Source organism: Brachyistius frenatus, unplaced genomic scaffold (assembly GCF_029030835.1).
Source record: "Brachyistius frenatus isolate BFR_SWC_R1_liver_20210118 unplaced genomic scaffold, ASM2903083v1 Contig_27, whole genome shotgun sequence".
Taxonomy (NCBI): Eukaryota; Metazoa; Chordata; class Actinopteri; family Embiotocidae; genus Brachyistius; species Brachyistius frenatus.
In genome coordinates, this window is record NW_027210626.1 from 203,579 (window position 1) to 217,034 (window position 13,456).

General features: G+C 39.6%; 1 protein-coding gene across 7 annotated transcripts in view; it reads right to left on the reverse strand.

The window, feature by feature from the left end:
- Positions 1–262: 262 nt before the first annotated feature.
- lims2 (LIM and senescent cell antigen-like domains 2) overlaps positions 263–13,456 on the reverse strand; it is a 28,872-nt gene continuing 15,678 nt past the window's right edge. For 4 of the 7 annotated variants that reach the window (XM_069698474.1, XM_069698473.1, XM_069698469.1 and 1 more), the window contains exons 2-11: positions 10,257–10,416; positions 8,176–8,242; positions 7,966–8,086; positions 7,491–7,640; positions 6,477–6,627; positions 5,179–5,271; positions 4,596–4,644; positions 3,960–4,035; positions 3,367–3,555; positions 1,924–2,008 (exon numbers count right to left, since the gene is read on the reverse strand). In XM_069698474.1, the coding sequence (XP_069554575.1) occupies positions 3,411–3,555; positions 3,960–4,035; positions 4,596–4,644; positions 5,179–5,271; positions 6,477–6,627; positions 7,491–7,640; positions 7,966–8,086; positions 8,176–8,242; positions 10,257–10,416 (1,012 nt within the window). In that variant the 3' untranslated portion in view covers positions 1,924–2,008; positions 3,367–3,410. Of the gene's footprint in view, positions 2,009–3,366; positions 3,556–3,959; positions 4,036–4,595; positions 4,645–5,178; positions 5,272–5,833; positions 5,927–6,476; positions 6,628–7,490; positions 7,641–7,965; positions 8,087–8,175; positions 8,243–10,256; positions 10,417–13,456 lie in introns of all 7 variants that reach the window. The other 3 variants (XM_069698476.1, XM_069698471.1, XM_069698472.1) reach the window with 3 other exon arrangements.

Sequence of the window (13,456 nt, forward strand, 5' to 3'; positions counted from 1 at the left end):
TACTTTATTAATCCCCGAGGGGAAATTTTTTTCAAAGAAGTAATTTTGTGCCAGTGTTGCTTGTGCTTTATGTACTTTCAGTGTTCAAGCACCCAATAACCCAAGTTATTTTTCCAAGAACTGTATTTTAGCTTCAATAAGCTGAAATATGTGACTTATGTATAGAACTACTTAAAATGCAGGGATTTTGCCAAATTCTTGTTTTATGAGATGAACTTTGTGAATCCTAAACTTGCTATTCACATCAACATTACTACATGCACACATTGACGTACGTGTTTATTCAGAGAAGTTGACAGAATATTAAAATATAATGCTAAATAGCTTTCCATTCAACTCAAGAACATGCACTTTGGTGTGTTAACATGAATAAATCTCACAGACATTGCAAATACAGTATCAGAGCAGTATCTCTCTGTGCAGTCATCTCCGTCAGCCAGCAGGTAGTAGGATATCAAATAAAACTATGTACTAGACTATTTGTAGCAGAGGTGAAGTTCTGCTTAACAACAGTGGTGGATAGTTTTACTCCAACCTGCCACGAGAAAAGTTGAGGCATCGGTAGTGAAATGCACAGCAGTAACACAGGCTTTGCATTCATAAAATAGTGGAATGTGTTTTTCTATTGAACTTCTGTGTAAAAGATAAGCAGTCTATGATAAAATAGCGCTAAAGTGAAGCATTTTGAGCAGGAGAACGGTTGGCTTTCTCTCCTAAGTGGGTCTGAGCCCCGAGGAAGTCGGTACACCTCCCTAAGAGGATCACTTTCTCTGGATTACAAACAACAGAGGCAAATGTTCTAATATTTGACATTACTACCACATTCGGTCCCTGCACATGCCACAAGCCATCATGTTGTGACACACACACACACAGCTACCAGTTGCCATGCAATAAATCCTGTCACTGTGAGGCTTATTATTTGTTGACAACATGTCAGGGGTGTTTCAATAGCTGCAGTTCTGATGTTGAATTAGACTGCAGTATTTTGAAAGGTTTCTGTTATTTTATCACCCTCAAATTTTGTTAATGTACATTGTAAATGAAATTAGATAAAACATAATTATTTTAGATTGTCCATATAAATAAAAAAAACAAAAAAACTGGTGACTAAAAATACCAGTTTGCACAGATTGTGTCACACAAAAATGCATAGTAGATATCGTAACAAGGAAACTCAACATGCTGTAGGTGATGGTTGCATCCATCGCAACAGCATGTATTACAATATCATTAAACTGTAGATGCAAAAAAAACCTTTATGGATCTAAACTAACACATATTTCATAATATCAAAGAAATTACACATTAAGAATACATAAATGATACATGTTAGAGATTATATACACATTCATTATATTGTTTTCAGCTTTCTTTGGGTTTACTACATTACTTTGGAAATGTAGCAGTAACATCAGTCAAACAGGGGACAGAAATTTTTGGCGTCACGAGACAAGTTGGCAAACCACCAGTCGACACAGATTTGAAGTCATTATATTATTTCCACATTTCTTTTAAAGCTCATGTGTTTTTATGAAATATAGGACCATCATTGTATGTTTATATTTATATATATATAGCAGTGAAATAAGCAAGCATGTAAAAAATATACAGTACAGTATTTGAGCCATAAGGCACTGAAGGCGAAACATACTGACTGATGGACTGACAATCTGACTGTCGAGCCATTTGCCAGCTTCAGGCTCATGAAATCAAGGCTCATTGGCTTCAAGCTGTAACTGAAAGGACAAAGTAAAGTGTTCCACTGAAATAGTCAACCTAAATGTAACATAGCAATAACACAAGTATAAAACACACAGATTCTATCTGAGCATGTGTATGGCCATCTCACGGTCTCATCCATCTTTCCCTCCCTCCAGCACACTGGAGTGTTTACTTCCGCGCGACAGTTTCCGACAGCTTCTTCAGTCTCTTCTTGAGCTCCAGGGGAAACTTCTCGTAGCACTTCTTACACACTGGCTTCATGTCGAACTCCACAAACTTGTTCCTGCGGAAGAAACACGAACGGGTCGGAATTTAGTTGTCATCACTCTCGGGATGTATGTACAGTATCGGTTTCAATACTACATCCAGTAGCTGCAAGTTGGCACACTCAATCATACCTTTCATATCCTTATAAACCACTTCAGCAACAGCACATACACTGACATGTTGACATGCATGTGTTATGGTGAAAAAGAAAACTGTGGAGAATGGTCAATTATGGATATTGTGGAGCGTCGTTTTCTATTATCGTCAACTGAATGGAGCTCTGATGTTTTGTAGCACGTCAAGTTTGCTGTGACATTATATATATTATATTAAACTTTGCCATTGTTGTGCAGCAAGTTTTTTTGTTTATGTTCGAGTAACTAAAAACTTCTAGATTATAACCAGTTTACTTTTATAGTCAGATTTTCTGCCTGCATTCTTAATTACAAACGACTCCTGCTTAATTTGGACATTTAAACTTCTGCATTTGGGGTTCTAGTGTAACAGTGTAAAGTGTTTTTATTCTTTGGTTTTTACACCTGCTAAAATAGTTATATCTTTGGTCTTGTTTTTGTTTGTTAGAAACTTAAAAGTTAGGATATTTTCTTGCAGATTTCTGATTATTGTCGTGAACGGATTTATGAGCATTCTTGATATTTTTATTGAACTACAGCACTTCCTTAAATAAAACCCATGTATTCCAAGACAGATATCGCTGTCCACTGACTTAGACTTTGATTGAGATGAAAATTTTCTTCAACAAAATAATTCAAATAATTAGGAGAATTAGGAAACCTTGGCAGAGGTCCACTATGTGCTCTTTGAGTGCCTTCTTTTCATTCACTGTAATAAATGTCTTATATTCTACGAACGTTGGCCACCTCTCTAAAGCCTTCCCCTCACCTGGCCCCGGACAAATTCCTTCCCAAAGCAGATAATCGCTGCCAGGACCGGGGCACGTGTCAGACCCAGAGGGACCTCGGCAATTCCACAGCCAAGGCCAGAAAGCTGCCGGAAGTGATTATGGCTTTACTCTTCGCAACAGACAGATCGGGAGACCCAAGAAACAAAGCCTTCCCTTCACCATGTGATTGATCAGATTTTCCTGTTTGCATAGCAGTGAGACTAAATCCTGTCCAGTGTTTTCTGCTGAGAAGTGATCATTTGCTGAAATGTTTCCAGTGTTACTCAAATGTGTTCAGTTGGTGTCTATTCATGTACCGAATCTCTGATTTCATCATTTGGCACAAAAGCTTAATAAACTCAGTATAACAGAGATATTAGGATTAAAAGCGGCATGGAGCATGTTTGAAATATAAAGATAATGAAACAGAAAATAAACAGAAACAGATAGCGAGGAAGATGGAAACTGACCAAAAGAAGAACGGTTGAAGTGAGGAAAAAGGAGAAAGAGAGGATCACAGACACATGGGTATCAATAATTTCTTCTTCTTCTCTTTTGAGTCACGTTCGCGCTTGGCCAGCCGGCGTTTCATGTCATCTGGGAGGCGTTCATAGCAGTGTTTACACACCGGCTTCAGATCCACCTCCACAAACTTTTCCCTGATAGAGCAGGGAGGAAATCAAGATGGAGAGAAGTGTGGGACAAGAGAAGAGGAAGGGTAGTTGGAGAGGAGGAGGAGATATGAGAGTTGAAGAGAAGGCAGGGGAAGAAAAAGTGGAGGGATGAAGAAAGGGAGGAGAGGTCGAGCCCACAGAGACACAAGATTATAATACAAAGGTGAGAAAATCAGGAAAGATTAGGACTGAAAAACAGTCAACAGCAGCAAATAATCTCAGATGTAGAGTAATTGTGAAAGAGAAACATGGCAGAGTGAACAGAGAAACCTCGGACAACTCACGTATGATTTTCAAACAGTGTTAAAAAAAAAAATTAGTAACAAATGAGTTAATAATAATGCAAGTTAAACTGTGACTTGACACTATTAACTCGCTGCATAACTTACTTGAGGGTGAGCTTGGTGTTACAAGTAGAGCAGGCGAAGCAGTTGACACACCAGGCCTTGTTCAGAGCAGACACCACTGAAAAAAAAATAAAAGACACAGTTACATGAGACAGTGTCCCAAATTATCATCATATGATTTCAAATAAGTGGATGTTGCTCAGTCTGGAATTCATAAAATAATGTTCAAGAGACACCGTCAAGAAATCTGATCATAATGTACAAATCAAACCACAATCAAGATAGTACCAGCGGTCTCCACATTGTTGTGGAGAAAACTAAGTCAAAATCTGGTGAGTCTAGTGTAGGCTGTATCGTGTATGAAACGCTAAAGGGCTTTTCATCTGAAAGGAGTAAGTGTGTGTGCATTAGTTACAGAAAATAAATAAAATTCTTCTGTGCCACATAATCGTACTTAATCAAGCAGCAATAGCCAGTATTTCTAACTACCACATCAAACAACTGTGGATTCTCATAAAAAGTCTTCCAGCTGAACTTTGGCCAACAGAATGTGTCTGAAGGTGGGTCACCTGAGAGTCACCACTCAAAAAGGCTAAAATCCAAAGCTTTAATCAACACGAAAGTCAGCAGAGCTGCATAATAACCGCTTTATCCATAACTCAGAATGAGTTTTCTTACCGTCTCCTTCAATGACACGATTGCAGTGGTAGCAAACATCTCCAAACAGCTGTGTGGGATGAGGTGAGAGAAACAAGGGGTTAGAAATGCAGTGACACATTTTTTCAGCCCGGATCGTATAATATGCTGTATTCAAAAGTCATGGAAGCCAACACAGGCTCCTGAGAGTACAAAACAAAACAAAAACTCATCCCAAAGAAACGTTCTAACACCAGTCGGAGTCATTACATTGACTAAATGTTGGTCTGTCTGATCCAGTGCAGTTGAAAAAAACAACAACAATTTCTCCCAGTTTTTTTTAGAATTTCAATACTTTAAAAAAAATATCATTAAATTATAAAAACCTTTTTGAACGAGTGCTGCCAGTTGTAACTAATGTTTGAATCAGATGCTATCCTGTTAATACTAGTGTATGCTGTCTTGTGTTAATCTAATATAGCATTACATATCCATATAGACGTCAGAATCTGGTAAACTGCATTGGGAAAACAAATTTAACAGCAGGCAAAACACAGCAGCATGATGCAACTTCTATGTGTGTGTTAAACATAGATAATCCCAGTAGGCTACTGGCGAGTGTTACCTGGTTGTAGTGTGTTTCGCAGTAGGCCAGACCCTTGCGCTCGTAGTGACGGTGTCCCAGGAAGGGTTTCTCACACTTAGCACACACAAAATGCTGCAAGCAAACCCAGAGCCAAGCACATGTGGTTATAGCACAGCCGTCAGTCAGGATATTTTCACACTCAGACCATGTTAAAGACAGCAGGACAATATGTCTTAGAGGTCAAAACACAACCACGTCAGTTCAGTCCAGATGTTCTGTTAGCGCGTCCATGAAAAGAGCCGAGAAGGTGGACAGAGGAGTGACCTCTGGAGGGAGTACTAACCCTCCAAACAGAAATGAGAGCAATTCATTGTAGGGAATGGGACACATATAATATTTCTTATAATATACTACACATTAAAACTTTTCAGACACCCTTATTAACCTGTTAACACCAAAAACTATAATGTCCTCACTTCTTTTCATTCTATCTGATGAATTAAATTCTGCTCTGAAGATGTGCAGGACATTGGTCCAAGTTTGAAGTGCTTAAAACTAACTCGACTTTACTTAATTAACAGACTAAATGGCAATTTATACACTACAGGAACCCTTGTATGGAGGCAGGGAGATTGTAGCCAGGCAGGGACACGAGGGCAGCAATCAACAACAGGCCGATCCTTCATCCCCTCACCATATCAAAGTGCCTCTCACAATAGGCACGACCACCTCGCTCATAAAATGGATGGCCCTGAAATGGGCGCTCACACACAGTGCACACATGGTGCTACACGTGGAGGAGGGGAGACAGAAAAATGGACATCAATTCGGAAAAGAAAGAAGAAAAGATGATGCCACAGAGAAAATAAGAAAGAGACAGATGATGGCGGACCAATGGACGCAGCTCAGAGATAAAAGTACTGAATTCAACTGTGAAGACAAAGCTGGTAAAAAAAATATGAGTCACACATATGGCATATTATAAAGAGCACCGAATGAAATAAAATGTGTAGGATAAATGCATAATAATAATAACTGTCACCATAGCCAGTAACTATATCACTCTCCCAAAGATGAAAAATTTCAAGTAAATTGCATTTCTACAGAAAAATCCATCACAATTATGATAAATACTGGAAATGCTGTCAGTGTAGACAGAGAAAGGGCAGTAAAAACAACGACATACAAATAATGCAGTATTTAAAATGAAAATAGATGTAAACACAATCTGACACTTTCAAATTGTATCTTCCTGTATGGGAGTCTAAATCAAATACAAACATGCAACTAATTTTAGCGTAACTGAAGCTGTCTTGTTCGACAGTCTAACATCGTACCTCCACATGCCACTGCTTGCCCATTGCATTGACCACACGGCCCTCGATGGGTCTCCTGCAGGCCCCGCAGATGGGAACCCCCATCTTGTCGTGGCAGGGCAGACAGTAGAGCTCCCCCTTCAGCTCCCTGGCATCAGCTGTCAGCTCCTTACTGCAGAGATGGAGGTAAACAACATCAGATCTACTTTTACGCCAAGTCAGGATATTCAGTCAAAGGAAACGGTTGCTGATTATGTGGGTATTGATGCAAAATAGAAATAGTTTTGCAAGCATACAAAAATAAAACATAATGCTGCTTTTGATACTGAATTTACATTTTTGTGCCTTTTTTTTTTAAACCTGAAGATTATTATAATCATTAACCAGAGAATGAGATTCCATTGACTGATATTATGTATAAATGTGTGCGTTTAGAATAATATACAAGTATTATAATGATAATATGTTAGGTACCTGTGGGCACACGTACCAACAATTACAGTTTGTCCACCAGGGAGCACTATTGTTTCTATTGCCCATCATTTTGCAGCAGATTTTGAGTATTTGTTTTAAATATCAGATTTTATGCACTTTATTGGAGGACGACATTTTTTATGAGCACTTAATCAGCGAATGACAGAAATAAACCCCATAATAAGGAGCAAGCTGCCCTCATATCAATACAGTCAAGCTGCTGGATCCTCCCATAAAACTATGAAACTACTTGGCAGAGTCACGACGACATGACAAATGAAGTGCATGACTGGCAAGAAATTTTAAGATAGTCATCTGTAAGTCTGAACATTCAAAACTAGCTTGAGTCCACTATCAGCTGTGGCGTCTGGTCCTCTTGCTTACTTCATGCTATATATGATTTGTGAGGCTGACGCAGCTGGCCGCTGTGTGTGTGTGTGTGTGTGTGTGTGTGTGTGTGTGTGTGTGTGTGTGTGTGTGTGTGTGTGTGTGTGTGTGTGTGTGTGTGTGTGTGTGTGTGTGTGTGTGTGTGTGTGTGTGTGTGTGTGTGTGTGTGTTTACCCGCAGTTGTTGCAGTTGAAGTGATCAGGGTGGTAGGGGTCATTCTTGAACAGCAGTGGCTGCTCTTCAATAATGGCGTGACACTTCTGACAGATGTATTTGCCGAGGCCGCGAGCTTTCTCTCTGTTGTGACATGGACGACACAGGTGCCTGATGGGAGAAAGACAGAGAAATACAGCATAGAAAGAGAAATACTTAATTAGATACTTCTTCCCCTAAGTTGGCCTTTGAAGAGCAAGTTACAGGATACTTAAATAATGACTTTCACTTAACACATTGTTTTTGAAGCAGGACAATTTTAAAAAGGGGACACGAAGGAGCAGGTTTTGAGAATGCTTGACTGTAGGTGTGTAGAAGTTGGAGAAATGTCAGTACCTGCTAAAACATTGCAGGAAAACGTTTTCCTACTTTTCAATAGACTTCATCTGATAATATTACTCGTGAAATGATGATTGTTGGTTGTGAAGAGACTGACCTTCCAGCATTCTTCACAAATCCAACATCTGCCAGCACAGCCTGGCAGATATCACAGCAGAAGCAGTCCGGGTGCCAACTGTTGTTCATTGCCTTGATCACACGGCCAATAATGAACTCACCTGAGAGAGGAACAGAAGTTTACATAGGCTTGCTCCTGAGCAAACACTCGCAGAGAAATGCATTGTTCTAATAAGCTCACTCTACTTACCACACTGGTGGCAGCAGGGAGCAAACAGCATCTGGAAGTCATGTTCACAGTACTTCCTGCCTTCAAACTGTCAACAGAATTCAAACAATTTGTACACAATTAATTGATGCCCACGACTGTACATTATCAGACTGTAACAGGAGTAACATTGATTAACAGTATGTTCCTAAAAAAAAGCATCTGTCCAAACCTCAATATACTTAAACTCTCTCACCGTCACTAAAAGAAAATTACTGCATGTCGCGTTGATGAGGAATAGTCGCACCAATGTGTATTTGTTACCGCGGTAAAAACACAACTTAACTCTTTCTATTGAAAGCTGTGATGATTTACAAATCTTGTAAACCCATATTTAATTGGAAATACAACCTGTAGTTCAAAGACAACATATCAAATGTTGAAACTGAGAAATGTTATTGTTTCCTCATTTTGAATTTGATGCCAGCAACTTGTTTCCAAAAAATTGGGACATTGTCAAAAAAAAAAAAAAAAAAAAGACTATAAAAGTTGTGTTACGGTGAAAGAAACAGCTGGAAGAACATCTCACAACTAATTAGGTAAAATAGCAACAGGTCAGTAACATAACTGGGTATGAAAAAGAGCATATCAGAGACACAAATAATCGCATTCGGTTTTGATTTACAACAGGGTTGTACTAGAATTGGACGAGGGAGGACATAATGGGAGAAAGCAGAGGGGCGTTTTAATGAGCTCTTTGGGTGGTGTTAAACCCAAATGTACATTCTTGACTCTGTGAAATAGTGACTTTTACATACAACTGAGACATTTATCAATCAAAAGACTTTCTGTATGAATGTAAAAACCAATATGTATCTTTTGGGTTCAATATCCAAGTCACATTTCCTAAGTCACAAGTTGCCATGTGACACTAATGTGTGCGAGCATGGGTCGATGTTGTACTGTATAAACACTTGTATTTAAGCCATCAGTGCACCATGGTGTCATATTTGCTGCACAAAAGTATTGCTTGAAATAATACATATATTTAGGACATGACGGGACATTTTTGTATCAAAACGGTATATATTATTTCTTCCCTTCACAACAGCCATTTTATTACCTTTCTAATGTAGACAGTATTTTTTTACAAGAGCATTCAAAATTACAAGAAGTACACCTTTTGAAACTCTATCCTGTAAAAAAAAAAAAAAAAAAGTACTGACTCTATTTTAAAGGGAAAAGAAAATTAAGAGTTTTTAGAGCCGGCGTCTCCAGATCATTAAAGCAAATGCAGCTGTGGAGCTTTTCTATCCACTCTAAACCTACATACTCCTGCTTCAAGCTTGTTTTCATGTATCAGCAGGCTACGACTGCTCCAACAGTAGGATGGGTAATATTCAGCTTTGTGTTTATTTTTGGCAACATGTAGAAAAGGCAAGGCAAATGTAAGATCCTTGGCTTTGATGTTTATATTGATCAGAGCTATAGAGACACTTTCTCCTTGATTAACTGACAAACATAAAGAGCTTCAGGTTCTCCGGGGCCTGGCGGAGAAACATCTGGCCTCGTGTCAAGGCCGGTAAGCAAACAGTTTACTGGAAGACGGCTTCCAATAATTCAATACTACATTAAGGTTGTGCTCACCCTTCTTTATTTACCTCAAATGCACAAATTCTTTGTTTGAGGGATGCGCACTAACAGTACCTTGCAATAAGGAATAAAGAGTGATCTAACTGTCTGTAAAGAGAGAGGCAGTTCATTAACCCAAGACAATGGCATCATTGATTTTTTTTTTTTTTAAAGCAACTGAATCCCAAATATCTGTAAATCTCTCACTCTTTCCACACATTTTAATCTTACCTGCGCATGTAACTTTACTGCACGGCCTGCAGCCAGTGTATATGAGCAATGCAGACAGCAGCTGCATTGTGCAGAAGTTTTTAGACATGTCTAGACCAATCAGAGGGACTTTGCTTTGATTGATATCGGCTAAAAAAAAAAGTCCAAACCATTTGAAAAACAGGTGTTTATTATAATCCAAGGCCCTGAAGGTGTGCTTAAACCTGTCAGTTCCTGCGTCACGTATCTTTTATTGGACTGTTAAGAGGACGACGTGTTACCTCGTAGAAGAGTCCCTCGGGGAACTGCTGGAAGCACTGGGCACACACAAAGCACTGCTCGTGGTAGAGCTCCCCGTTACTGTTCACGATCTTCTCTGCCGGGGCGAAGCCACTCTTGCAGCGCTCGCACATGGCATTGGCCAGTGCATTGGCCATGTTGCTGAGAAGAAGAAGAAGAAGAAAAAAAAAAGTCACAATCAGGGTCAAAGTAAGTATACTTGTGTAATAAGTAGACTCATGGATATGGGGAAAAAAAAAATACACGTGTAACATGTATTGTTAATTGTTTTTGCTGGCTGACCCCCAATTAAACCGGCAATGTTTCTGGTAGTGAAACAACAAGATTACAGTTTTACTTAATTTTTGCAGGAGAGTTTTACATTTTATATATGCACATGTATTTATATGAATGCAGTGTCTGATTAGATTGTTTCCCCAGCATTGGTTGCTGTTTCATATTTGTTAAATGTCAAGAATCCTAATTAACAAACTTTGGAAAATACCAGATATACATGGCATTAACCAGGCTGATGTCAGGACACACCTAACCTGACGGAAATCTGTTGTCGCGTTTCCCCCGTCATGATAACAAGAGGATGTACTCAGTAAAATGAGAATGTAGAGTGGGAAAAAAAGGGTTATCGGCCCGCCCGCCCACACACACACACACACACACACACACACACACACACACACACACACACACACACACACACACACACACACACACACACACACACACTTGGTTCCAGGTTCACATTGGCTCTGTGTATCAGGGCGTGGGCATCAGTGAGGTGGGAAACCTACGTGCTGCCTTTTGGGAGACAAACTGAAGTTACTGTTTCATCCATCCATGTGATGTGAGTGCACACAGAGATGTGGGCTGTTAAATCATATAAAAACAATGACTGTTTAAATAAGAAAACCTGACACATGGAGCCAGTGTGACATGTGAAGCTAACACTCCCCTTTCAGTAGACAATCAGAATTGTTTTACTGCCTCACTGCAAAACATTACTGTAATATATCAAGGGGGCCGGGCCCCTGACTAATAATTTTGTAAAATTGGAAATACAGCTGTCAGAAGCTGCGTCACATAGTGTGGCACACCCAAAAACATGCCAAAATGACTCACCAATAGGTGATTTATTTTTTGACCCTTCGGCCAAACTTTGTATTTATTTAAATCAGTGGTTGTAAACCAATTGAAAATCAAATTTGATCTGGAAACATACAAACTAAACTGTCCCCCTAACTGAAAAAAATGATTGTGAAAATGTGCAACACATCTGCTGAACTGTATACCAGCCAGTGTATATTTACAACATCTAGTTTTGATAGTTGTTGACAAGTTTTGGGATTTAAAGATAAAGGAAGCCACACTATTAACTAAACACTGCTCAGAGCTGCCTGATTTGTCCAGTGTGAGTTAATTATAAAATAAGTCTTTAATTTCATAGGGGCAGAAAGGTCTGACTTCTCCTATTTAGGGATGACAGTTATAGATTAATGTAGTATAGGAAACTCAGTACCAGTGAATCCTGATATACTGTATGTCGTCATATTTTCCCACTAAGATGTACCTTGAGCTACATCCACGTCCCAAAGCAAGTATCTGAAGGACTAATGAATAAATAGCATACTGTATGTCCCCATGCTCAGAATAACATCATTGCTTAATACCCGAGACAAACTGGATGTTAATGGGAACATGTTGCTGACAGATATGTTGAAAGGGAAAAAGAACAAGAAAGAGAGAACGGTGGGACGAGCCTGAGCTGTCTGCTTTGTTTTAAAGGTCAGAATACTGCAACGTATCTAGGCAACACACACACGCACGCACGGCCGAACGCACACACACACACACACACACACACACACACACACACACACACACACACACACACACACACACACACACACACACACACACACACACACACACACACACACACACACACACACACACACACACACACACACACACACACACACACAGGATTTTTATGGAGCGATGCCATCTAATCATTTCAACTTGTTTACATCAAGTTGGGTATCATCACAAATTCCTAAAACTTCCAGATAAACTGCTCATTTCTTCACATTTTTTGGGCTTAACTCTAAACTGGTCAACATTTAAATAATGAATATCTCTCTTCCACCAAATGTCTTCAATAATCTGTCCTCCATCAAAAAAAAAAAATAAAAAATGGTAAGATAACTGGCATGCACTTTAAAAAGGACCACATTGAAACAAGACGTTTCCACTCATCGCATGCTTGCATATCGTTTTATATACCCCGTCTGGGCTGATATCAAACGCAGTGAGAGCCCTGCCCTGTCTGAAGGATTTGTGGGAGGAAATGATACATCCCTTAGGCATTTACACCCTCCTATCTGCCTTTAGCACCCTGCATGAGTGAAAGACAAGCCTGTACTCAGTGTTAGAACTAAAACAAAAAGGTTTTCTTTATTAAACTCATTGCCAATGACCAACTCTCCCAGTCCTTGTTGCTTTTAACTCCCACTCTTAGAGAGCTTGACTGAAGAAAATAGTTACTGTAGAAGAGCAAGGGCACGATCAGCTTTCCACCGGCTGCTAATTAATTGTGTTTCATGTGGTCAAGTCAATAGTGGTGGCCAAATACTTTCCCCTTTGCACCATTCAGACTCCCCAAATAGTGTAGTAGCCTCCCTTACTTTAATAACTGCGCCATCAGCCTAAAGCTACTGTTGATACGTTGCTTGAAATGCATACTTTAAATCAGACACCTCCACTTTTGAGTGTAGAGGGACGTGTGATGTCACAGACACTGCCACGATCTTTTGAAACACTACAGCGCTGTTAATTTGACACAGATAGTCACAGGATTCATCTTACACATGGTGTAACTTAGATTACTCAGACACTCACTCACTCAGTGACAGGCATTTGTCTTCCGAGCACTGGCCCCGCTGTTACGGTCCAGCCAAAAAAGGTGCTGTAACTGTAAAGGCTGGGGCACAGATTTCTTAAAACACCAGCCATGACTCCTCTGTTAACCCCACCATGCTGGGCTGTGACTATAAAAGGAGCCTGGTTGTCTTGTTGGAAAAGATGCAGTATCACTTGTGTTATGAATACCTTCTGTTCCCTCCACCCTGCCCTGTCTGCTTTCCATGTGTCTTCAATTCCTCTCTTTTGCATCATTGCAATGTTT